At 35.9% G+C, this 27,865-nt stretch overlaps 1 protein-coding gene across 1 annotated transcript in view; it reads right to left on the bottom strand.

Annotated features, from left to right (window-relative positions):
* Positions 1-572: 572 nt before the first annotated feature.
* Positions 573-27,865, bottom strand: part of si:ch211-197n1.2 (EF-hand calcium-binding domain-containing protein 6) — a 39,006-nt gene continuing 11,713 nt past the window's right edge. Inside the window, exons 7-18 of the mRNA XM_034034866.3 lie at positions 26,091-26,233; positions 25,525-25,667; positions 24,943-25,139; positions 21,844-21,951; positions 21,109-21,174; positions 18,529-18,639; positions 10,423-10,555; positions 6,723-6,847; positions 5,072-5,315; positions 4,243-4,415; positions 2,710-2,878; positions 573-1,571 (exon numbers count right to left, since the gene is read on the bottom strand). Coding sequence (XP_033890757.3) covers positions 1,329-1,571; positions 2,710-2,878; positions 4,243-4,415; positions 5,072-5,315; positions 6,723-6,847; positions 10,423-10,555; positions 18,529-18,639; positions 21,109-21,174; positions 21,844-21,951; positions 24,943-25,139; positions 25,525-25,667; positions 26,091-26,233 — 1,855 coding nt within the window. The 3' untranslated portion in view covers positions 573-1,328. The remainder of the gene's footprint in view (positions 1,572-2,709; positions 2,879-4,242; positions 4,416-5,071; positions 5,316-6,722; positions 6,848-10,422; positions 10,556-18,528; positions 18,640-21,108; positions 21,175-21,843; positions 21,952-24,942; positions 25,140-25,524; positions 25,668-26,090; positions 26,234-27,865) is intronic.

The raw sequence follows: 27,865 nt of genomic DNA, 5'->3' as shown, positions 1-27,865 counted from the left end.
AGAGCTATTAAAACATTGTTTGCTTATCTATTGTAATCTCCTTTTCCCTTCTCCCTCCAGTTCCCAGTCTGGCATTTTAAGTCTGTGACAGGCTCCGCCACCGTTTGATTGTACGTGTGTTTAATTATTGGTTTATTGATTTATTTATGCATTATATTGTTTAATTACATAATTTGTTTCTCTTATTTATATTTGTCAATTTATTCACAAGTGTTATTGTTTTGCTTTTGCCCTTTTCTTTTTGTTTATATTGATTAATCTTGTTTTTTTTTTTTTTTTTAAATAATATTCATTGTGAGTAGTGTTGACTGTAGTGTTGTTTTAAGACTGCTGTATCCAATAAAAGCCAGGTTGAACTGTGTTACTGTGTTGCATTCTTTGGGGGAAAATACTGACCTGACTACACAGATCAAAATAACCTGTTTATTGTTGTCTATTAATTTCCTCTGTGTAACTTCCCAGGATGGTGTAGTCGCTATACTAGCTAAATTGAGTGATTAAATGAGAGATTACAGAATTCAAAGACAGCACACAGGAGAATCAGGATACTCACCAATCAGTAAATATACTTAATGAAGAAGAACATTTATTATATTTAGAATTTCCATAATTCCAATCAATCTGATTTTTAACAGAATCAGATACTATTACAACATATATCGTTTTTTCTATTTAATTTTTTTTTCTTTTAGTTTTAAAGTAATGTCTCCTACGATTTTGGGTTACAAAACGAATCTCACAATTCTTTAAAACAAATGTATCTACTAGTAACTATATAAAAACTTAAATGAATAAACACTGAACAGTTAAACAAATTAATTAACCAAAGTTGCTTTAAAATATCCATTGTCTAAAAGCATCTTGATTACTGAATGAATGGATTAATTTGACCCAACATAACAGAAAAACACTTTTTTGCTGGAGGTACCACATTGTAATGGCCCTGAAAGAGGACAATATCAGTTTATCAACACTATCAAATTAACAGATTGTATATGAATGCCCTTTAAACAAGTATGCCAATGCAATTTATTACAGTGAAGGTGAGTAGCAGTTTCCACTCAACATCAAAAGGAGAAAACAGTGCAATGTTAGTTATTCAGTGATAAATATTACAGTATTTGGTCCCTGATCTATTTTCCACAGCAAACCCTGTTAAAAAATGAAACTAATTGCACACTGGTAGCATTTCTCAACCTTTACAACACATTCAGGTTTACAACATTTACATTTTGTGTTTGTGTTTCTTTTCAGCATGTCCTATAGGTTCAATGTCATAAGTGACTTTATATGTAACATTCATGTTATGCTAATGCACGCTACAGATGTTACTCAATATTTTCACCAATGGCTGTTTCTTTCTTGCATGCCTCCTCCAGAAATTTATTGTATTCTATGTGCCCATCCATGTTGTGATCAAACTTCGACATGATGTGATAAACTTCGTCTTCATCCAGAATAAGGTTGCAGAGTTTCAAGACAGATCTAAACTCTGTAATAGAGAGAAAGCCGCTTCCATCACTGTCCAGCTTCTTAAAAGCTCTGCGGAGATTCTTCCACTCCCCTTGAAACTGTAGGATAACAGAAAGAAAAGAAACAAAGAGATTCATATTTGAAGAAATCTGGTGGGTAGAGATGGGAACGAATTGGGTTAATAGTCCTCGGGAACACAAAGTTGCTATATCACCTTGGGCAGGTCATCTGGTATCCCGGTCCACCTAGATGTTTATCATATTGGGTGTCCTAAATTGTCACAGTGGAAGCAGTAGTAGAAGACATTGCAGAAGTAGAAATGTAAGGAATAACTGAAGCAGTCGTTGTATATGTTCAGTATTTAAAGTTTTTGTAGAGTCATAGCAGTAGTAGCAGATACAGACAACAAAAAAATTTAGCAAAATGGTTCAGGCAGGGAACTCACTTTTAAGATAGATTAAAATCGTAAACATCAAACTTATTAGGCACCCTCATTACCAGAACATTCGTCCGTCAAATGACTAGTATCTCATTCGCCATTTGATAAACAACACATCCAATGATCAGCTAGAAAGGGCTTTAAATATTAAATCAATCCATTAATCCCTCCACCTGTTTTTTGGCCTTGTCTAAGGTGGAGGGCAGCTATCCTGCCCCCCTGCCCATGGCTTCCATACCTGTCAGCCTCGCCACTATCAGCGAAACTAAATTATGGGCTTGGGTACCTCGAAGGGCGAGGCCAAAAGTAATGGAAATATGTATAAAGTAGTATTTGTTGTCTAAGCTTTAAATATTGTTCTCTATCGCATGAGTTTTCCTGACTGAAGTGGCAGTAGTAGTATAAGTAAAAGTTGTAATGGAAGCAGAAGTAGTATTGTAGTTGTTATAGTAGAAGTAGAAGTAAAACCAGTAGAATTAGAAGCAGTAACCATTGCTGATGGGCTTTTCTTTTCACAAAACCAGCATATTGAATATCTGAGTTTTTTTTGTGTTTGTTTATCTATATATTTTGCAAGCAAAATATATAGATAAATAGGGGAGTACTTGCTTAATTTAAATGCTTATCATACATTAGAAGATTAAGGGCCCTTCTCAAAACATGATATCCTCATAAAAGTTGTATGCCTTTTTGTAGGAACCTGTTGAAGTCCTACCAAAAGATGTCTATCAGTGTTTTCTTCCATTTTTAAGGATAGCATCTTTTGAACTGGTCCAAAAATAGTTTTCTACATTTACCTTGTTCCTCAGCCTGGTTGTAAGAGTATCAAGTCCTGAAGTATGATTGCCAGCTGGTGGTTCGCTGACATCTCTGTGGGAATGCTGTAGGACGGCTGCCATGTTAGTGCCGTTCTTCCACCTCTGTCTCTGCAGTGCAAATGGCTTCAAGAACTCCAGATAGCTTACTCTGAAACAATACACGTTTTGTCATTTTGTGTGCATGTGCCTTCATACACATCCCTCCAACAAGTTTCAGACATCCTTCATCCCCAGATTCAGATACATTTAAAAGTGTGACTATATTGATTTTTCCTTGGTTCACTTGAAATACCTATCAGTACTGCCTTTTTTCAGTCAGGTAGCACCAAGGCGCCCCTGTCAATTCTAACCTGATTGAGACAAAGATCTTCAATTAAACCACAGCATTGTTTTGTTGCCCAAAGTTAGCTGTACTGGCTGCTTTTAGCTGCAGTTTACCAGACGCTATTGCAACTGCAAGACTTGCTACACCCCATGCTCCAGACCAATTGACATTATCACAGATGTAAACATAAACACATGATGTTCTTGAATTTATTTTTATTAGCCTAAACTAATTGCATAAATGAAATACCACTTACACATAATTTAAATATGAAGTGAACTAAACTGATACAATTCATTATAGGAAATACAGTAGCTAACCTAAATGTTGTTCTTCCCCAAGGTGGCAGTATTTGGGTTACTCGGTATTATTTTGATTGATATTGGCAGGTAAATCTAGAGCCCTGCATCTTGGCTCTTAAAGCTTTTTTTAAAGCTGCAGGATGGCCAGAATCTGTGCAAGAAGCTACTAGAGCTTGTAGTAACGCTCGGAATCACAGAACTAAAAATATATTTTACCAGATGTACAAACTGATAGGATGTCTCCAATAACGTGAACAAGCGAAAACAAAAATACAACACAAAACACCTTTAGGCGTTCATAATGAAAGAAGAATGGCAGTGAAGCACCTCAAATGCTAAGTAAGGTGGAAGTGTCTAACTTGCTGTGATTCTAATACGAATTAAACATTTCTTACTGCTTGAAGGGGATTGATATTGTACCCTGACATATTAAACTAGCTTTGTGTTTATAAGGCCCTTACATTCAAGACTATCGACTAGACTGGATGACATGTAATTGAACTAAATTGCTTCAATTAAACTCCTCAGTGTAGCTATGCTTTAGATATTAAATATTAAATTAATTAAGGTCTCAATTGCAGAGCATCGTGAAGAGTTTTTGGACCATGCTAGTAGGCTTTTAAATTATGTAAGCACTAGCTGAAAAGCTGCAGTTGAGTTATGCTATAGAGTACTCTGTATATTGTTTTACAGCTGGATGAATTTAGTCACAAGAAAGTGAAATGACATAGTCTGAAGTCAGTGTTTAAGCTGTGAATTCAAGCAATCCATTCCAGTCATCCTTCCTGACCAAACTGCTTAGCATAAGTATGCAGAATGGGGATAGTCTCTTTCTAAACTCACAAGTCAGTTTCAGAGTAATACTTTATTTGAAGTCAACCATACCGTCCATCTCCCTTCCTTTCAAATTTCTTTTCCAGCATGTCACACTCGTATGCATTGAGCTGCACACAGAGCTCCGTCAAAATGTCTTTGAATTCCTCCTTGGTCACAAAACCAGTGTGGTAAGGGTCCAGTGCATCAAATTCTTTTTGGAGGTCATCCAACAAGTACTCCACCTAAGGTGCAAAATGTGCAAATGAAACAGGTGCAAAAGAAAAAGAAGAAAGACTTGTTTAAAGCAAAAGGTGGCCAACATCTTGTTTAAAGTAAAACCACTTTTCAAATGAAAATTCTTGTTATTATTATTATTATTATTATTTGTTTATTTAGCAGATGCCTTTATCCAAGGCGACTTACAGAGACTAGGGTGTGTGAACTATGCATCAGCTGCAGAGTCACTTACAATTACGTCTCACCCGAAAGACAGAGCACAAGGAGGTTAAGTGACTTGCTGAGGGTCACACAATGAGTTAGTGGCAGAGATGGGATTTGAACCAGGGACCTCCTGGTTACAAGCCCTTTTCTTTAACCACTGGACTACACAGCCTCCTACTGTTGACACTTACTGGGACTTTTTATAGTTTTGTACTGTAGTTCAATGATACCGCTGATTGGGTGAGTACAGAGGATAGACTATAATCTTGAAAACTAAGAAAGTGGCAATGGGGCCTAAGTAAAGAGTATAGGAAAGCAGGCATTTTCTGTTGATAAACAGAGGAGTTCAGTCCCCAGTGCTGTCAGCCTGCCACCTTTAACAAGCACTTAATCACAAAAACAAAGAGACATGCAAGCACAAACCGTGACATTTGCAACTTCTTATTAGCAGCCTTACCTTGGCACGCACACTATCAACAAGTATATCCGAGGCGCAGTTGAGTTTTTTGGAGCGGAGCCTGAAATTATCATCTCCTTTCTTTGGTGGACTGATCTTGGCATTGGGAAAACAGGCTGACTTGGGAGAGTAGCCAAAATGCCTCACAAACTCCAAGAAATCGAGTGTCTTGTCTTGGTTCGTAATCAAAGTTTCCCAAAGTCTTCGGATCTCCCCCCGGCTAATTTCAGGGTGGGTGTCAAATCTGTAACATAAAAAGGGCAGCTTTAGAAACTGGGATATGCTGCTGTAGAACAGATGAATACGAGTATCTCACAGCAAGAAAGGGAGCTGGGAATGTACTTGTTTAAGAATAGCAATGCCAAAACTTGGCAAGCTACTGAGAATATAAAAAACTGTTTCCCAGCAGAATGTATTAGAGACCATGACTGAGGAATATAAAATATATTTAGAAAGATTTACTAGATATTAGATTTTTTAAATGCTCTGTATTTCAAATATAAGACAACATAGCTCTGTAATTAATGAATGCTCTTTTTTCAAGGGATAGAATAGGAGAAGAATTTAAATAGAGCATTTACTCAAAGCTTTTGACTCTTGCTCTTTAGATTTTTTTTCAAATTAACATTATGTTTTTTTTTATTTTGTTTACAATAACAGTCATTTTTACTTTCTATTTAAAATATAGGAACACTTTGTTTTCTACATTAAAAACATATTAATTTGTTCAAAAACGGGTTAAACAAAACTATTTAGTATGCGTGCATAATGTAGTAAAACAAATAACAATAAAACAAGATATAAACAAAAAATAGTTTCTTTATTCTGAATACAAAGGGTCCTGATTTAATGAGAGGAATGAAATAATGTCCTTAATATATAAAACTAGCAAGAACAATAAATGAACTGGTTCTGGCAACTAATTTGTTTGATAGTTTTACACTTTTTGGAATATTGGCTTTTGCCTTTGCTTCAGAATATGGACCATTGCATTCCTTAATATTAATTATATAATTAATCAAATAATAGTTATATTGTATATGAACAGCTCAGTAACAGTTTTAATAGAAATGTACTGGAAACAAAATAAATAACAATTTAATATATGTGAAAGGCATAAAAGGTCAGATTTACTTGGTTGTCTGAAAATCAAATGTGATACAATACAATCGTTTGTACTGTTATAATACAAAATAAACAAACAAACAAACAAAAAAAAACTGCATGGATATGACATGTAGTAACCTCTATCAACGTGCATGTTAAATTAAACCTTTTAGTGTCATTATTCTTTTGGAAAGCTTTCCAGCAGGGGCTTACCTTTCTACAGTTGGCACAATCCTGATGTGTTCACCAGTCTGAAAACTGGTGCCACAACTCTGATTATGCAAATCAGTAGAGATGCCCTATTCATCTCAAACTCTATTTAAGGCAGCAACCAAAATTCTCTACACCGAAATGAACAGAGAGATAAAGGGGAATAAGAACAAAAGAAAGGGTCAAAGGAAGACAGTATCCGAAAAGCAAAAGGAAAAGGCAAGAAGAAAAATCACACTTGGCTTCATTTATGAAATGAATACACTTAAATATTTGCCCTCTGTTTGACTGTGTTATTCTGTTATTTAATATTCTTTGGTAAAGTAAAAAGTACCCTTTTAAAAGCTGGTACATGGCTTCTTGCGTGAGGCGTCTTGTGTTGTTTTCATCCAGCTCCTCAAACGTCTTCTCAACAGCCTGGTAGTTTTTGTTTACTAGAGTTTTTATAATCCCAAAGAGCTGTGTAAAAGAAAAAAAGAAAATACAGGTTTCATAAAATGTAATGTTGTGAAAGAACAGAGACAGACTGTTGGTGAAAGAATCCTCTACATTATGCAATGTATTGCAGAATAATAGCTAGGGACTATGCCACTACCCTTGAACTCTATATTAGTCCTGCTAATGGTTTCCACCAGAGTTGATTTTCTGTTAACGTCACTAAATACAATTACAATACAGTGAAAAATGGTCTAAGTTACAACAGGGTTTGCAAGTTTAGGAATGGCACTGTTTAAACATCAATATAAACCTGACACAGTATTTAGATTAATACATTTAATCATCTTTGTCTTACAATATGTATTCTTCCCAAGGCTGGTTATGACTAACAAACAGAAGAAAGACATTGTTTAAATGTAGGAAACTCTGAACTTAATACAAGTGGTCCTCAAATTCGTGACGGCGAAGCCAGGCCATCGTGCTCACGGCAGCTGTTCTTAAATGATGGGTCATGAACACATTTCAGACGGGACATAGCGTGGGAAAATAAGTAAAGCTTTAAACACATTTTCCAACAAAAGCGTCACAGCAGTCTGTTGACAGTGCTGCTCGCTTATGCTGTGCTTGTACGTACTCGACATGTTTTTTTTTTTCCAGAAGGGCCTCTGCGATACGATCAACCAATTGAATATCTGCATTTTCTCTGTGGTAGCCCAATCAAAAGTTAGCTGGGTGGGACATAAACTGTGTCTGTTTCAGTTGCAGGTACTGACAGTAAGTTCAACCAACAGGAGAGTGAAATATCTACAAGTTTTATGCAGCCATCCAATCGAAAGCAAGCAGAGGCCGTTCACGGTATTCTGCATGAAAATTGAAGGTGAGTCAGTAGCCAATGGGAAAGTGAAAGATCTGACAGTTGTCCAATCATTCATGAACAGAGGCAGGGTGTTAATATGCCGGGTAATCACTGAATTTTGCCGACTGTTATTGAGAAAAATAATACATTTCAGAATTTAGAAATTAATTTTCTCTCTATCTATTTTTTTTAAATTTCACCAGACAAGGGAAACACAGTAGTACATTTAGTTACTAATCCACTTTCTCTGAATAATTGTACTGGAGATAAGCGATCTTTAAAACAGAGTAGTGTTGACAAATTTGCCAAATTGAAACAAAGCGAGATGCTATCTATCCTTTTTTATTTTAGTTTATTCATGGTTATCTGTGTAAACATGCTATTTAAAAATATTTGCATTGCATATTTTATATAAATTATTCAAAGAATAAGCGCAGCATGCACAATTACTGGCTGAGACTTGGCCTTATCAGAGTGAGCCAAGAATAACTCCCACTAAAACTCTCTCTCTCTCTCTCTCTCTCTCTCTCTCTCTCTCTCTCTCTCTCTCTCTCTCTCTCTCTCTCTCTCTCTTTCTCTCTCTCTCTCATATATAGATAGAGAGAGAGATAGAGAGAGAGAGAGAGTTTTAGTGGGAGTTATTATATATTTCGCGGGAAGGCAGTGTTTAAGATAACAACCTATGCAATAGTCAGCATGCCTGCAAACAGCTAAGTAAGATCAATTTATGCCCGTGCCCAAATTACTTTGAGGTCCACTGCTCTATAACATGCTTTATAAATGAGTCCTACCTTATTGATTAGCATCCTTACATTATCTAGTCTTGATGGTTCTCACTTTTAGCCATAGTGCTATACCTGGTATACTAGGTAGCTTATTACCATTTATATATATATATATATATATATATATATATATATATATAGGTAGTGGACAAAAAAATGGAAACACTTGGGTAAATGAGGGACACCAAGTATATTGAAAGCAAGGGCTTCCACACAGGTGTGGCTCATGCGTTAATTAAGCAAATAACATCCCAGCATGCTTAGGGTCATGTATACAAATGCTGGACAGGCCTGGTTGCCTATAATTATGGCTAGCATGGCTGCAAGAGTAGACCTCAGTGACTTTGAAAGAGGGGTGTTTGTTGGGGTGCGTTTGACTGGAGCTTCAAGACAGCTCAACTTGCTGATGTTTCACGAGCAACTGTGTCTAAGGTGATGTCGGTATGGAACTCTGAGGGAAAGACATCATCAGCAAAGGGCAACAGCGGGCGGAAGCACATACTCCAGGATCGTGATATCCGTGCATTAATTCGAAGTGCAAGGCAAAACAGGCGAGCAACTGCAGATCAATTGACTGCAAATTTCAACCTGGCGTGCGAGCAGCCAGTTTCATCAAAAACGGTCTGCCGAGAACTCCACAGAGCGGGTTACCATAGTGGCCCAATGCTCTATTAAGTGACTTTACATTGGTGTTTCCATTTTTTTGTCCACTACCTGTATGTATATATATATATATATATATATATATATATATATATATATATATATATATATATATATATGACTATGAATAATGCCATTACACTTGATTAAATAACTGTACCGATAAATAGAAGCAATAAAGTAAGCAGACCAAAGGAAGCAGGTTTATAAAACACAATAAATTAAACTACTTCACCTAAAAACAGACTGACCTGCTCACATAACCAATTTATGTATCTTACAGACATTTGCACTAAAACAGCAGGCGGTACAGTTTCCTTTTGAATAATTTTTGTTTACTATTTTTTGTGCATTACTCCAGTAGGTCAGTGGTTTCGAAACTTGAGGGCTAACACAAAACAAGGAGCACATTAAATAATCCTCAGTACTCACACTGTAGCGTAATGTTGGCCAGAACTGAAGAGCTCATCGGGTTCTTACTCAAATTAATATTACATTGCTTTCGCTTCAAGGTGCCCATGCCCATGGCATCACTTTCACTTGGGCACTGTTATTTGCAGCTTTGCCCGATTGACTGATTCACTTATTCTGGTTCAACTAACAGTGCAATATATCTTCTGGTACTTTTACCATCATTAGTTTGATTTTAGCAGTACACAGCTCACATTCACATTATTATTATTATTATTATTATTTATTTATTAGCAGACGCCCTTATCCAGGGCGACTTACAATTGTTACAAGATATAATATTATTTTTACATACAATTACATTTATTTTTTACACATTATTTTTACATACAATTACCCATTTATACAGTTGGGTTTTTACTGGCGCAATCTAGGTAAAGTACCTTGCTCAAGGGTACAGCAGCAGTGTCCCCCACCTGGAAGTGAACCCACAACCCTCCGGTCAAGAGTCCAGAGCCCTAACCACTACTCCACACTGCTGCCCCTATTGTAGGTCTACACACACTAACTAACAGGCACAAACATTACCGTTTTTTTTTTTTTTTTTAAACAACTTGCAGCTTCAGCTTTCCACTTTCTAATATATATATATATATATATATATATATATATATATATATATATATATATATATATATATTTAAATGAAGATTTAGGGCACACAGGTTGTTTGTTTGCATAGGCCTTCCTCTTAGTACTGTACTGTATTAACCCTAAGTGTAGGTTAGTCCAAAGTGTTCCTGTACCTGCTGTCAAACAAACGACGTCTCATATTGTTTGTTCGTTTGACTTGCAGCCTTTGTTTAGTTTTTTTTTTTTACCTGGTCTGGTGCTCTCCCATGCTTGTATTGGGACCTCTCCTGTTTTAGACTGGGGTTTTGCTTCATCTCCTCCATGCTGCTCTTTGTGGATGTTATTTCAGACTTTACATCAAATAGGCTGGGAGCTCCTTTCCTGTTTACAAAACCAGAGACCTTACACATTAATCATATGTTGTTAATGTTTTATTTCTATTTTTATGAATCAGCTCAGACTGCAGGGGTTCAGAGAATTTAGTACAATTTTTAATTCTGGATAAATAAAATAACAAAACTTTTCTGTAAGTTTAAACAATGAAGAACCATTACAGCATTTGTTCCAATTGAGCATTTGATAATGTACAAGCTCCTACCAAAGTTCAAGTTATGTTAAATATATCACATGAACACGCTGATAAAAACTACTCATAAAAACTGATCCGAGATTCATTTTTCTGTAGGACTTTAAAGTAAACTTTATTAAAAAAGCATAAAATAAACATCATATTGATGTGCCTTTGGCTACACTTATATTCTTGAGACATCTAAGTATTGTTTGAAAGTTTGAAAACGTTTTTCAACAAAATGTTTTCTAAATGTAGTATGCATTTATATATACAGAACTGATTGCCATCCATTCTTATTTAATGTACTCTGTGAGATATTCTACACCTTTACAAAAATGTAATTCCTAATTTATAAAACACACTTAAACAACCTGACAAGGCAGTGACAAAATTGTAAATACCTTCAGCTTATCAAAAAAGTGGGCTAGTCAAGTACTTGAAGCACCTGACAAACTTGACACACCGGTCAACCCAAATAAAAAACAAAACAAAAAGGTATCCCTAATGGGTTTCTTGTGCGCTTCGGTGAACCACATGGCTGCTCCTCTGGGTGTCATTAGCTGAAAGCCTCCAAGCTTTTGTCCAAGGAAATGGCAGACACTTTCATTGCCTTTGGAAGTAAGGGCCACTTGGAGAGAGATGTGGGTTTTAAAGGTTGACCCAGAGTCATACAAAATTAATCAAGCGAAAAGAAAAAGAAAATTAGCCTTACAGTGGGCAAGCATTTGAAGACTTTACCAATAAGAATTAGAAATGGAAAACTTCACTGGCAAGGGAACTGCAAGGTGGTATTGTTGGAGGCATGGATACATGATTTATTCATTGTTCATTCACATGTGTCTGCAAAAGACTTGCCTTTCTGCTGCAGGTGCTGAGGATTTCAGAGACAGGCACACTTTCAGAGCCTGAGCTAAAATATTGCTCGATTTAACTTATTCTTTTGCATTTCCCCAAAACAGAAAGTGTGCATTAGGTTAGTAAAAGTACCACAGTGGCAGCGTCTTCGTGTTTAATATTCACCAGGGAGATCAGGGAGACTGCACATAGTTTACGTTTTGAAAAAAAATAGCAAATGAATACTAATGGAAACATGTGAATAATCCCTGATTAGTTCTAACCTTATAGAAAACTTCAGAGATATTCAAAAGATCAGTTACATGTTACTCTTCCCTTGAGTTTTTTTTCAGTATGCTAGATATTATTTTAAATTCTTCTTTTACTTCTTAGTCCATTATTTACATTTTAAAAAGGTGAAAATATATAGTATAGATTTATAAGCACAATTAGAAGAAACTGATTTTATTGATTTGTAATTTTTATATCTAGTTGAAAAAAATATGTATTTTTTTTCATTTAACAGCCTCAGTAAAGAAAACATTTTTTTAAAATAAAATCAATGGGTTAAAAAAATAAAATAGGTGAAAAATGTCCTGTGATAAGGAGGCTTGACAAGGGAGAACTGAAAACTATCATGCTTCAAAGACACTAACTGGTTAAGACAGTTTGTTAAAAAAAGAGACTAAACTACAGATTTTGCAAGCCCTTTTTAAAAATGTCATAAACCATTCTGCTAAATCCTTAATGTGTTAAGCTTATTGAAAATTTGAATTCCTATTCAACTAAATGTTAGCTTTATTTGTTTTGTTTTGTTTTATTAATTAATGTTTTTAACACACAATAACACCTTGACCCAGTTACCTTAAAAATATTTCTTTATCCTTTCTAGTCGATTAGATCAATATGCAACAAATGAATAAAAAAGAGCCCAGAGTGGTTTGCTGTGAACTACTCCAGACATTTAAACTAGAATAACTGTGGTATTTGGTGTGGAATTTAAAATACGATTCATACTAAAGAAAAGAAAAGTAATAAAACTTGATCTTAGATATTGAAAGTCAATTTACAAATATAGCATAAAAAATCCAGGCTTGATTAATATCTGTATAGAGAATGATCAACTGCAAGACATTTTAGCTTCACAGAGGCAGAACATTATGTGGGGTCAAATATTTTTAAAAGTTAGTAAAATGAGAAAGAATATGTAAATTATAAAACATCCATGAGAGAGTTAATATGCCATTTTGGAGTTACTATAATATTTGGCTCGTTCTGTTCCAAGGTAAGGACAGCAGTGGCCAGTGATATTTAACTTTAACTCTCAAAACTTGTGGAGAGTGATAGTTTTAGATCCAGTCATTAGAGGACTACAGTGAAACCATGCATTCTGATCTGATTTGACACAACGGGTCACATCTGTTCTGAAGAGACCCAGGACTGATTGAGTAAACTCAAGAAAAGAGGATTGAACTTCTTCCCAGCAGAGAGAGAGAGAGAGAGAGAGAGAGAGAGAGAGAGAGAGAGAGAGAGAGAGAGAGAGAGAGAGAGAGAGAGAGAGAGAGAGAGAGAGAGAACGCCTCACTGGAAGAAAGGGTTCTAAAGAGGCAGATTTGAAATGCATTGACAACGCTGTCATACAGCATGTTGGGCTGGGCTTTTCTCAATCGAAAGCCATCCACAAGACTCTTTGGTCAAACAAGTCAGAGAAACAAGTTTTCTTAAAGTTGGATTTGAATATACTTCAAGGGTTCAGGTTTGAGGTTTACTGAAATATGCAGCATGTTTGTCTAGTTTTGGTCCATTTTTTTGTTATCTGTCTAATGCTTTGTGGGTGCAGTGGTTTTAAACAAGGGACGTTTTTGTCTCAAATTAATATTTAGAGCCAATGTAAGTCTATGACTTCAAATTTCACTGAGGCTTTGGTCAATTTTTGTCTGTCGTCTCATCCAAGGTTGATAGATTGCATTACTCGACATCTAAAAAAAAAAAAAATGCAAGTGTGGCAGGGCTGTGGCTTGCCCCTGTAAACAGTGTATTTGTGGTGGTGGTTTATAAATAAAATATAGTTTTGTTTGATTTATAAATGAAAATGTTTAATTTTATGAAACAAAGTGTGATTAGATATGGCAGGGCTGGGAGGTTGAACTTCCCTTCCTACCTAATTGAAATGGAATATGAATGTGATTCACCCTACTTGCCTGGGCTTTACCATGATTTCACTATACTTTTGCTATGCTTTACTACACTTTGCTAGCCTTGTACCATGGTATACCACAGTAGACTTTAATAGCTTAGCTAAACACTGAACAAGGTCACTACACTTAGTTTGCAGTATACTGTAACTTAAAATGGCAACATTTTTAATTTTTAATTTTAAACACATCATACAATCTGAATACATACAGTATTTTTCAGCCAGTAGTAAAACACTCAGCTTTCATCAAAGATTACTGATGAAGGCGGAAAGCCTAAACATATGCCTATGGTACAAGGTTTCTACAATTTTCATGTGAAAGCTGACTGAACAGTTTCAACACAGCATTTTGTTTTACAGTCAATTTCAATGTTTATTCCAATCAAATCATGTATTTCAGCCTCCAGTGGATGATTCTTGTTTGATTCATCTTATTTTCTGACAGTACTTTTGAATTCCTAATCTGGAATTAAGATCCTACCTATGATAGATCAAACAAGCACCTGCCTCCCTCACAGATTTATTGGACATTTCCCATTCTGGCTCATTATCTTTTAAACTTTTTCTCAGCCTTCAAGTTCCCATTGATTCCACAAGAGACACTTTTTTTCTGTGTTATCCCAAATAATTTAGACTAGACTGTATCCAGGCACCATAGACTTGTGACCCTTAATAATTTTATTAGTGACAAAGTTGGAAGCTGGCTGCCCCACCCTCACAAGTTTGGGGTCTTCTGCATTTTCTTTAAACAGCTCCCCAATTGGTATACTTTTAAATTCAGTTTCTATGAAAGCTGACTCAAAATGGGCACTGAAAATGTGAAGATACTTCATAAGATAGCATTCATCTTGAGTGTAGTTCAGGGGGCAGGAACTAGGGCTCCTCCCCCGTTCTGTCTCGCCAATAATATCTGCCTATTTAAATGCCAAGTCATGCGCTTATTCTCTGTTTTGCATTTTCGTTTCCTCCATCCTTTCTTCCTCCTTACCCTATGCAACGGTCTCCCTTTGGGAACGTGAAGCTGACTTCCCAACCTTAGGGGCCCAGCCAGGCTGGTCTCATCCTCCCCCAGGAAGGTTCTCAGGGAACCAAAATGGAGGTCCAAAAATCGATCCTAACTTCCATGTTCCCATTCTCTACCCTCTAGGTTCTGCTTGGGGGACGTAACGGTTGTTTCCCAGCCTTGGAGGCCAATCGCTTCGGTCTCACCTCCGTGATGGTGGCTCTCCACGAGCCAAAGTGAAACCCTGTACTCCTTCCTAAGTCATAAAGCACTTCTCTCCTGTTCTCAGTTCCCAATGTTCTTCCTCCACGCAGCTCCACACGAACTGCCCTGTGAACTGCTGTATTCCAACCAGGGGTATACACGGATATCTTCATACTCTTTATACTGCAAAGCACACATCCGTTCTCTACAGCACAATTACACAATTAAAATTTTATTACTTGAGAAACACTTGATTATGTTCTTGTGAAAACCATTAAAAAATAATAATAATAACTTGCCTTTGCTTCATTTGTGTTATGAGATTCCTTTCCATTTTTGTAATGTGTTCTAAATCCTAATCAGAACTCTATTGCAAATGACCACAAAATGACCTACCACTGAAATAAACTGCACTGCACATTATTAACTCAAAAAACACCTCCAAAAACAAATACACTTGCTTATATAAATGTTTACCATGGTCTTGTAAATAATGGTTTCAGTTTCAGATGCACTTTTCATAGTTCATCATATTTATTTGACCATAGTCTGTTCTTTACAAAGCTTCTGCTATCGTTCGCAACTCTTTGATATGCTTCAATGGTATAGTGCACTAAACATTTAAAAGGGATATTATAATAAACTTAAACTGCGGTACAGCACCGTTTTACTGTCTAATTACTGTTGTTACTATTTTACTCATGTTTACCGACACGTCTTTTCAGTATTGGGTGTTATTACACTGCAGAACAAGAAAATTGACAAAAACCTAATTTGTTATGCTTATCTCTGCACATAAGAGGCCAAGTAGTTTGTTTGCTATTAATTCTTTATTTGTCGTATTCATTTGAAGAGAAAAATGCAGATCTGTGGTGAGATGGGTGTAACAAGTACACACAAACCGACCTACATTGAATGGCAGACATACAGACAGACACCCAGGAAGATAGTCCAGAAAAAAAGCTTATTTTTTTCTCATGCATGGGGGCAACAAAAAAAAAAAATAGAAGCATATTTGTACATTTAAAACTGTATTGTTCATCTTTAATCTGGCCCACCATCTGAGTGGTGATCTGGTTGTTAGAAAGGGGAAGAATGGAAGACGTTGGCGGGGATTGAAGCTCGGGATGAATGTGGAAATGTAGAATGGATGTTTCTTTTTTCTGGCTTTGAGTTGACTGTTGTTTCTGTCTGTTTTTGAGAACTGATCCGGAGGGACAGGGAAGTCAGTGTGGGCGGCTAGGAGGGATCTCTCTCTCTACAGCTGCAGCTCAGAGGATTAGGCAGCTTCATCCACAAGGCAACATTACACAAGTAGCCTTTGAACAAAAGTCATGGATACTATTAATGATATGGTAATCCTTAATCGAGCTACCTCCCAGTAGTGATTATACTGACATGGGAAGAATATCTAAGTCCTGTATGCAGCCCACAACACTGTGCTATTGTTGTCCCCTGGTCTGACCAGGACTAACTTTTACTGGTGTCTCCCTAATATAACGTCACTTTTTTTTTCCTTCGCCCTATGAATAAAATAAAAATGAAAAACGCATGCTAAATCTGCTTGGAATTCATTCCAGCCGTTCCCACACACATTTTACCATCTCCTCAAAAAATAAGCCCATCGGCCTGCCCATTGCTTTAGGGCTTCATCCTCTGAAATGGGACCACACAAACGTTGCTTCTTCCACGGGGCCTTGCGTAAAATGATTTAATTGATGGCCAAATGTTTTGCACCCAGTGGACAAGAACATTGATTTCCTTTTGTTTTTCTCCCCCTTGTAAGGATCACAATGTAAATGTTTCTAAAAAAAAAAAAAAAAAAGTCCCAAATATCCCAATTCAAATCTTCTCGCAATTTGGAATATGCAGGTATTTCAAAGATAACATAGTAGATGAAAAGTTGCTTCCTGGTACCTATTCATGTCACATGTTGTAATTCAAAATCACTCCTATGATCTAGGTTCAAACAGATCATGTCAATGAAATATTAAAATATACTGAATTAACAAGATTCCCAAAATAATCTAATCACAATAAACTGAAACAGCAATAATGTTGATAAAGCCAATAATAGGTAGTGGTACAAAAGATTATTTTAAAGCACTACTTAGCATCCCTTTAAGGAACTTTTTTGAGAAAGTAAAATACAACTGTGAAGCTGTTTCTACTTAATGCACAGATTTTAAAACATAAACAAAAAATAATGATCTTACTTAAAATTATATCTAGCAGTCACCAAGTATCATAGCTATACCAATTCTATTGTATATATACAATTACTGAATTATTGTTTCTTTCTTTATGTACATTTTAAAAGAAGATACCCCATTTCTCAAATAAGCAAATTAATTACATGTTTGCAATTACGTTATTGTCATAAATATATATACAGGGATATTTCATTTCAAAGTCTCATACTTCTTCAGTTTAATGTAGGAAATAAATAGACTCTTAGCTCTCAATCCTATTTACCATTTCAAGGTGAAGAGAGGCATGGCAATGCAATGTTAATTACCTCAGATGGATTGGTTTATGGAAATTAATCCATTAGGCTAAAAATCAGTGAATTGTACTTTGAGATTCATTAACTGGCGATCAAAACTATTTATGTCAATAAAGTTAAAGTTGTAAAAAACCTGCAGAAGGCAAAATTTGGAACTCTGTAGTCCATCTACAGTAACATGCTTCTTACATGTACAAAGCTTTGAGAATACCAGGTTTTCATATGCCACAATGAGGTCATACAAGTGACCCTAAATGTACATTTGCATCTTCTATAGAATCTACACTGAGAGACCTAGGTCCTGATTCCCAAAGCTATTTAAATAAACAACTAAGGCATTTAATGTAATGTCTGTAAGGAGTCTAAAGTTGTTTATTCATGTCAAAATTTAATTTGGTGTTTTTCTCCTTTTTGAAAAAAAGTTCAAATGTCAACTTGGAGTACTCTAGCACATACTGTGCTGTTGAAACAGCCAGTTAATAATAATAAAAAAAACACATTTCATACCACAACTTATATAAGTTAATAAGTTACTCTACCAAACACACTTTACTCCCCAGTCCCTTGAAAAACCTTTGAATTGGTTTTTATAGAGTCTTCCTTAGAGGCTGCTTTCTATAGTAATACTGAATGGCTGGGGTGGTTGCATACAGCTGTCTGTGATACACCTACTGTGTGGATAAACAGATCTATTTGGTCTTCAGGTGATATTGAGCAGTTATAGAGTTGAAAGGTCAATTCTTTTCATTTTGGAATTAGGAAATGAATGACAGTCAGCCACAGATAGCAATTTACTGTTGCAGCCCAAAGCCAGCAGTAAAGTTAGTTGAAGGTTAGTTTGTGATAACTATAGGCAAAATACAATATTAGATTAAAAGAGCTTAGAAACACTAACGACTGTAAAAGTCTTTAAAAGTAAAACATAAAAATGGAGTATCTTTTACAAAATGGGAGCTGTTTTTTACTGGAGTAATTCAAATATAAAAGTGAATTTAAGGCTGGGAAACAGCTGCAGAATGCATTCATTTACATATTTTACCAGGAATCGAACATGGCCATGAACTGGGGGTATCGTATGTTTCCATCATCGTCAAGGGGGATCCTGTCCAGCATCTCTTCAAACTCCTCATCAGTGATCTCCAAACTGAACCTGAGAAGGACAGGCAACAGCAGCAGCAGCACAGTCAGTACAGCCACTCCGCCAGCTGAGTTCAGTGCTGGGTCAGCGTGGCCCACAATGCTCTCAGCATATGCTGGTGGTTAACTCTTTGTCATGGACTCAGACCTCAAGAGAGAGCACCACACATGAATATCAGAGGTTAATCAGGCTTTTGATAGCCCAGCGTCCCCAAAGAAAGGACGTCTACCTCTCAATCTATGTCTGCATTTAATACCAGGGAATCAAAAATGCCCCCATATTCCTACAGATTTAGAGTTGACTCTCTGATACATATTCAGTATGCTTGGACACCAAGGAGGAGCTGAAATTTTAACACATTTGCTTACGGAAATAGTAGAGCAGATTGGATTGATTTCAATGCTGTTATTTTTTTACTTTTTTATATTTTTTTAATAATAACTTTTGAATAAGAAACCTAACAGCTACTGAACATTGTGTTAGTAGAATTAACCCCTTCCCATTAGCAGGCAGAGGCTCCAGATATGACACAAAAGACTGCTAATAGCATGGGCTGCTTTGTGAACTTTTATGTAGGGTTGTCAAAAGTTATAATGCATTAATTTATTACTATTTCAAATAAGGATGAAAGTATTAAGATAAATTAATACATAAACTACCCTTAAATCAAAATATTACTGTACTGGGAAACAGGGTGCCCCAATACTACTGTTATTAGAAGGTAATGTAGTTTATATATCATTAATTAAGAAAAAAATACACTATATATATATATATATATATATATATATATATATATATATATATATATATAGTGTATTTTTATATATATATATATATATATATATATATATATATATATATATATATATATATATATATATATATATAGTGTATTTATATACACAGTATTCTTTCTCTACAAGATGCTGAGAGACTGCTGCATGCTTTTGTATCTTCTAGGATTGATTACTGCAATGCCCTTTAATCTGGTACTCATAGTCATGTTATATCTCGTCTGCAACTTCTACAAAATGCTGCTGCTAGAGTTTTAACAGAGACTGAGAGACAAGAAGACATTACAACAGTGTTAGCATCTTTACATTGGTTTCCTGTCCAGTTTAGGATATATTTTAAGGTGTTGCTTTAAATGGACTTGCTCCAGCTTATTTAAATGATCTTTTAACCCCACGTTCCTTGACGCTCTCCAATCACAGGATGCCAGGTTACTTACTATTCCCAAGATTCCGAAAAAGAACACAGGTGATAGAGCCCCTAAACTATGAATTAACTGTCTACATATGTAAGCGAAGCCAACTGTTGCTGCTTTTAACATTTTAAAAAATACATTTTTATAACTTAGTTTATATATCTTCAAATTATATACACATATTTATTCTCTTTCTTGTAGATCTTACTGTTTTATTGTTTTTATTTTATTGCTCATTTGTATTGCTTATTGTTACTACTTTGAATATTTGTCAATGTTTTTATCTATATAAAGCGCTTTGGGTGATTTATCATGATATAAAGATTGATTGATTGATTGATTTACTGAAATACTAATGCACATTTATAATGAGATATTCAATTTAAAGGTATTTGAATAGTGACTAACTGTAAACACAAAATATTGGTTTAGAATTAACGAAAGACTTTTATTTTTTAAAAATGGGTAGTTTCAGATAAACCACAGCAACATGATTCCAGTCTCAAAGGATACTTTACAAGGTTCGGACAAGAAATAAAGCATTAATACTGTCAATAGGACTGCAACGGCTGCTATTCTACAAGGTCTTTAAATTGTTCAGGAAGGATATGTAACCAGTGAAGAGGACCCTAATATTTTAAAGTATATACATCAGAATGAAATTTGAGTAACAGTTGTATTCTGTTATATGAAGGGTGGGCCACTGACATAAGTGTGTGCTAAAGCTGGCAGGTGCTTCTAAGGATAATGTGCCACAGTAAGTGTGTTCTTTTTTCTTTCATTCTTTATCTGGCATCCTTGTGCTGACAACAATGAGCATGATCAACATTCAGCATTATAATTCAATCACATTTATGCTGTATATGGTCCTATTCACCAAACCATTACTCTAATAAAAGCTTGTTTCATTAAACATTAATCATGTGTCAGAAAACTCATTTCATTTTGTGTTTCAAAGCAACACTCAAACCCCAAGTTTACCACCAACAGTCTAATACAGGTCTGTGAATAAGGCCCACAATTCATAACTATAATACAAGTGTACTCACTGCAAATACAATAACCATGAATTATATCATTTATTCCTAGGTAAAGTATTTTATAACCAGACCCCCCTCCCCTCACTATTCTTTGGTGCATTAGCCATGAATAGGGTTAAAAATCCTATTATTAGATTACCATGATAAGCCTTAGTATCATTTTAAGTGTATGTAAACAAACAACCTAACCATTACATCAATAGCAGTAAATGTATTTCGGCAGTTTCATACCTGCTCTCAACTGCTGCTCGAAATTCTGTTTGGCTGATGATATCCCTGTTTAGCTTGTCAATTTTACTGGAAGAGAACAGAACAGCATTATTGACATATGTCATGAAAACAAGTTTTATATGAAGTAAAAAAATTATAATAATAATAATAACGTCTTGATATGAAAACTATGCTTAAATGAAGCATTGAGCTAATGTTCTTCAGTACCATGGTACTGTATTTGTAATTTCAGTAATGGGAATCCTTCACTTTGTCAATGCTATGCTTATGGCACTGTAAATTGCAAACAGAGCTCAGTTTGTTTTCTCTCTACATATAGAGACTGATGTTTATACAGAAGCAGCTTTGATTAATGTGCTGTCAGCTGATTTCACACTGGATCTGAGCAAGAAGCCGACAAATCGAAACAATTATGTTATTTTTTTATGGTAAGAAACTAATCTCAATATTGTTCTTGGTTACTTTTTATTATCAAGATCCCATGTTTTCATGTGCTATAAAACTTTATGTAGCTTTTTTTTCTTTGTATTATTTGTAAAATGATTTACAGAAAACACTGTAAAAACCAGGAGTGCAGAGGATTTGTATGATGCAATGCTGGAGGGAATGCTCTTAGATTTTGCTCTACTGAAAACTTTGCACTTTGTTATAAACAAATTAGTATACTTTAATGAAAAAAAGATGTACACTAAGGGTTAATTAATTCTACCCAGATATTAAGAATGGTGGACTTACTGAAATGTAGCTAAAAGAGACAGAAATTCAGACTGAAACATATTAGTCAATTTTGCCTCTATTGCAGTAACTGAAGAAGCCAGGCTAATGTTTTCATCTTGATTGAATCTGAAAATAAAAAAAATAAATGATTTAATAATATAAACAAATACAAACTTGCTTAAATATCAAGACAACTCAATCCTGCATTACAAAAAATGTAGACACTTTTGCAGTGAAAGGTAATGCGCGGTTCCACTACACAGTATATATAGCAAATAAAAAAGACTTATATAGAATAAAAAAAGACTTATACAGTACCATAAGAACTTTGTGAAAAGCACCAGCTAATTACGGTATCAATTTATTGGACAGATAGTAACAGATAAAATACAATAATGCAGAGCTCAAGTTTCTGCACCAATGCAACTATCAAAAATGTGCAAGGTAGCATTGAGGTATGTATATGGAGCATGTTTTTTTAACTGACAACTGACGATGATTTAAGCTGAAAAACTACAGTGCTGCGAAATAAATGTTGTGTTATACACAAGTTAGTTTTAAAAACAAAACTTTATAACCAAATAAAACACAAATATCAGTTGGTTTATGCACGTCTTGCTTTGAAACTTTATATGTGATTCAAAACACAGTTTTCTCCTGTAATTAAAGCTGCATGTTTCATACATTTGAAAAGCTTGCTCTATATACAGTGCCTTGCAAAAGTATTCAGACCCTTCCTATGGTGTCCCATTTTGTGAAATTACAAAATGATGCATACACATTTTTTTAAACTTAATATTTTATTCAAAATTTGAATGCTCAAACTGAAGACTTCTAAGGGTAAGATAAGTTACAGTAAATGTAACTAACTAAAAACTGAAAAAACAGAAATATGTTGATTGCATAAGTATTCAGACCCGTCAACGCAATATTTGGTGGAAGCACCTTTGGCAGCAATTACAGCCGCAAGTCTTTTTGGGTAAGTCTCTACCAACTTTGCACACCGGCTTGGTGCAATTTTTGCCCATTCTTCTTGGCAGATTTGCTCAAGCTCTCTCATTGCTTGGGGATCACTTATGGACAGCAGTCTTTCCACAGATTCTCAATAGGATTCAAGTCAGGACATTGACTGGGCCACTCAAGGACATTCACTTTCTTATTCTTAAGCCAGTCCAGTGTAGCTTTGGCCTTGTGCTTTGGATCTTGTCCTGCTGAAAGGTGAATTTTTGCCCCAGTTTTAAGTCTTTAGCAGACTGAAACAGGTTTTCCTCTAGTATTTGCCTGTACTTTGCTCCATCCATTTTTCCTTCAATCCTAATAAGCTTTCCAGTCCCTGCTGAGGAGAAGCATCCCTATAGCATGATGCTGCCACCACCATGCTTGACTGTAGGGATGGTGTTAACTGGGAGATGTGCTGTGTTGGGTTTGTGCCAAACGTAACGCTTGGCATTTAGACCAAAAAGTTCCAATTTCGTCTTGTCTGACCACAACACCTTTTGTCACATTTTTGCAGGATCACTTTGCCGTTGAGATGGCTTATGTTTAGTAATGGCTTCCTTCTTGCCATCCTGCCATACAGGTTACTTTTGTGAAGTGTTCTGGATATTGTTGACCGATGCACATTTTCTCTCATCTCAGCCATTGAACTCTGTAGCTCTTTCAAAGTTGTCATTGGCCTCACAGTGACATCCCTCACCAGTTTCCTCCTTGCCCGGCTGCTCAGTTTGGAGGGACGGCCTGATCTACAGTGTCTGGGTGGTACAATGCACCTTACATTTCTTGATGATTGAGAAGACTGTGCTCACAGGGATATTAAGAGACTTTTTTGTACCCTTCTCCTGATCTGTGCTTTTCAATGACTTTATCCCTGACTTGCATTGAAAGCGCCTTGGTGTGGCTCCTATGTGGCTTGTTAAGGTCATTTTGTGCACCTGAATTAATTTAGGTTTGTCACAGCAAAGGGTTTGAATACTTATGCAATCATGACTTTTCCATTTTTATTTCATATTAATCATCTATTTACTTCTTTCTTGTTGTTTTTGTTTTGAATGTGTGGAGTAGGTTGTGTATATAACACATATTAATTCCTATTTCAAAGTGTCATGACTGCAAGCTTTAAAGCAACAAAATGTGAAAACTGTGAGAGGGTCTGCATACTTTTGCAAAGCACTGTATGTTGATGCAACCACCTCAGGGCTGCAATGTGAAGTTTCCTTGGAAACTAGGTACACAGTTGCAGCTTGTGTTAAGCCCCTGTCCTTTGGGAGTTACAAGATATTTTTTCTCACTATATGTTAGCAGTGTGTAGCTTTGGTTTTCCAAAACAAATAGAAGGATGCTGTAGAAAAGCTATTTAACGTGTGTCTCATCTTCAGAATAATTCTGCATTGTACTGTTTTTGAGGACTCCATATTATCACTCCAGTAGCTTACTTCAATACCGTACCTCTCGTGAATACATTACTGTGCCATATTTTAAAGTTTCACTCAGAAAAAATGACTGGTTTAAGACTAGGAATGTGTGTACTGAATACATCATTTTATTTCCAAAAATATCACCGTTCTGGGCTCCCGAGTGGCGCATCCAGTAAAAGCACTTGCGTAGAGTGCAGGATGCGCCCTATAGTCTGGAACTCGCGAGTTCGAGTCCAGGCTATTCTTTTGCCCACCGAGGACAGGAGCTCTCAGGAGGCGGCGCTCAATTGGCCGAGTGTCGCCCGGGTGGGGGGCGGGGGGAGGGTTAAGTCGGCCAGGGTGTCTTCGGCTCACCGCGCACCAGTGACCCCTGTAGTCTGGCCGGGCGCCTGCGGGCTTGCCTGTAAGCTGCCCGAGAGCTGCGTTGTCCTCCGACGCTGTAGCTCTTGGGTGGCTGCATGGTAAGTCCGCAGTGTGAAAAAAAGCGGTCGGCTGACGGCACACTCTTCAGAGGACAGTGTGTGTTCGTCTTCGCCCTCCCGAGTCAGCGCAGGGGTGGTAGTGGAGAGCTGAGCATAATAAAATAATTGGCCATTCCAAATTGGGAGAAAAATAATAAAAATAATTGGCAACGACTAAATTTAAAAAAAAAAAATTAAAAAAATATCACCGTTCTCATGACAGGCTGAATGAAAGCACTAACTTGTGTTGTGGATTGGAGAGGATTTTGTGGGTGACTCCTCTCTCACTTCGGTCCTGGAAGTTCTTAAGGAACTCTACATAGTCGATCCCAGACTTGTTGTTCTCAAGGCCACACCTTGCCAGGAAAAGCTTCACATGCTCCTTCTTTAGGTGCAAGTCAAATTTCTCCAGAGCACACAGAAACTCTTCCTGTTGAACCTTTGTGAAAGAGAACACATTAAAGAACTTGGTGTCTACAAATAGTAGGCAAAACAATTGGCCACTTTGCCTAACAATGGGAATTAGAAACCACATTGTGAACTAGAGAAGCATATCAGTTGTCAGCCCTGATAAACTATATATAACAACAATATTTAAAAAAAAGCATGCTGCTGTGTAGTTTTAAAATGTAAGATTACAGTAATGCCTGTTAGTTCTGATGCCAGCATTTAAATACCCTGCAAATACTACAGTCTTTGAAATAACCTGAGAAATAATGGGTTTGTATCAATGGGATGCACAATATAATAATATGGACTTATATGGGCAGCCTGTCCTTTGACAATGTTGTTCAGTGATCTTCTGTTATGGCACTGTTTCTCACTTTGCATGTTTTCCCAGGATCATATTTTTCAAATTCAATCTTCATGTTTTTGAAGCCCTCCCTAAATTTGTCTTTCAGCCACTTCTCTATGGTGATGGAGGCTTTCCGTTCCTCCTCTGCTTTTGAAAGGGTTCTTGATTGTCCTAAAAAACAAACAAATCTATTGCATACAAATATAAATAATACAAGTTAAAGTTAAAACAGTCAAACCAAACACAAACCATCATTGAACAGTAAAGCTGTTGCAATAAATAAATAAATAAATAAATAAATAAATAAATAAATAAATAAGAAGAAGAAGAAGAAGAAGAAGAAGAAGAAGAAGAATATTGTATTTCATTTAATCCATTTATTGCTCTCGACAAATCTACCAATACTTGTACTGTGCTGCATTACGTGAGTGCCCTCTGTTGGAGGATTTAGGGCATGTGAAAAACCATAAGCAGCTAAATGAAGTTGTGTTTTTTATACAATAACTGTAATTTACTAGTTAACAGATATTACACATGCACATGTTTTTATTTGTTCATTTTGATTTAACACAAACTTCATCAAACTCTACTTACTTGGTGAATTTTCTGAGTTCATTGATTCCCTGGATTTTCTAACTGCATTTTCGGCATGATTTGCAGAACTATTTCTAAAATCAATCCCAAGTCTTTTAAGAAAAGCATCTCCTTTGATGGCTCCCAGTCCGTCCTTATCATATCTGTACGTAAAATCAGGAAAGGTGTTAAGGTCTTGCTTAAATGTGGTTTGTTTATAATAATAATAATAATAATAATAATAATAATAATAATAATAATACCATTCATACGTTTTCATTGGAACTGTATATCAGCACTTAACTAAGACTGCATGTTCACCTATAGGGATTGTAGCCAGTTGACATGAACATGGAAGGGCAACACAGAGATAGCAAACAGAGATTTTTTTTAACCTTTTTATTTTTTTTTAAATGAATCCCAAAACTACACATGTGAGACATGTAAATCGAATGGAAGTTGTCATGGAGTGACTCTAAAACCTGTCTTCCCTTGTACAAGTGCGAGCACCTTTTTTGAGTGAAAGGTATATGCGGCAGAGATGTCTGACTCTGATAGAAACAGTTTAATTTATTTGAGATTTGCCCACTGGCAATGGGAATGAGAATGTAGAGATGGGAGCCCAGCTAACAAGATTTAAGTTTTTGCAGGTATCAAGTAAAGACCCTGGTCGCCAACACCTGTGATGTAAAACACTGGATGCACGGGCCTGTTGTGGTGTTCACAGAGCCACTTCGAGCTGAGCCAGGAGAATTTGAATCTTGCTGGGAACAGCTGACTTATTAGATATGGATTGGATGCTATAGAATGAAATACATTGCTAATAATAATGCTGAACGATTCTGTGTTTTGTATCCTTTTGAATAAGTCTGTGTAAGGTCTGAAAAACAGAGCTCCTGGTATCAAAAGATGAGGCCGACTTGCTTAAAGTTCCAAACCTCTCTTATCAGGCAAAAGCATTATTTTTAATTAGACTCAGAGCCTTAAAACATTCTGATCCAGCGAGAGCAGAATGGCAAACTATATGGAACAGAGTTAATATGCTAGAAGCATTCCAACTAGGTTTGATTACAGTAAGAAAAAACAAAAGTATTTAAATAAATAAGAAACCTAATATAATAACATTAAGTAAATGTATGAGCAGTCCTACATTTTAATATTCAAGGTTGCATTTGCTGCTAAGCAGGTGCCTAATTAAAAATTAACCTCTTGCCTTCTGTGTATATCAATGAAGTAAAATAAAATTACAATTTATAAGAGATTGCTATATTGAAGTATCTGAATTAGAACTACATTTAAAGTATAAACTGTAACTTTACAAATACAGTGAACCGATTTGTAACCTCGTCATTACCTGCCTGTAGTAAAAGCAGTGTTGGAGAGGACTCATTGGTTTTGGCCGATGAAGCGGGAATTTTTTGCTGGTCAGCAATTTAAAAGCCAAGATCCTCTCTATAATGAGCAATCTTGTTAATATTAATGAACGAAATACCTTTCGGATAACAGAAGATAGGAGTTTATATTAAAATAAACATTTTTCTATAAATTAATTAGAACCTGGCAAGAAGAGATGGATGCACAGAGCATAGGACAACTTTACTGAATTAAGCTAAAGATTGGTTTAAAATAATGAGTATTACAAAATGCTTATGGCAGTATATCATATTAAATCAACACCTAAAACTGGCAAAAGGACAGGCTGTCTTAAAACCTGCTTCAACTGGATTTTGTATGATCAGAGAAAAAGGTCAGACTTAGTTCCGTCACTGTAAAACTATTACATTCTGTTACACTGA

The sequence above is a fragment of the Acipenser ruthenus genome, chromosome 1 (assembly GCF_902713425.1).
Source record: "Acipenser ruthenus chromosome 1, fAciRut3.2 maternal haplotype, whole genome shotgun sequence".
Lineage (NCBI taxonomy): Eukaryota > Metazoa > Chordata > Actinopteri > Acipenseriformes > Acipenseridae > Acipenser > Acipenser ruthenus.
This window is presented reverse-complemented; position numbering and strand designations above follow the sequence as displayed.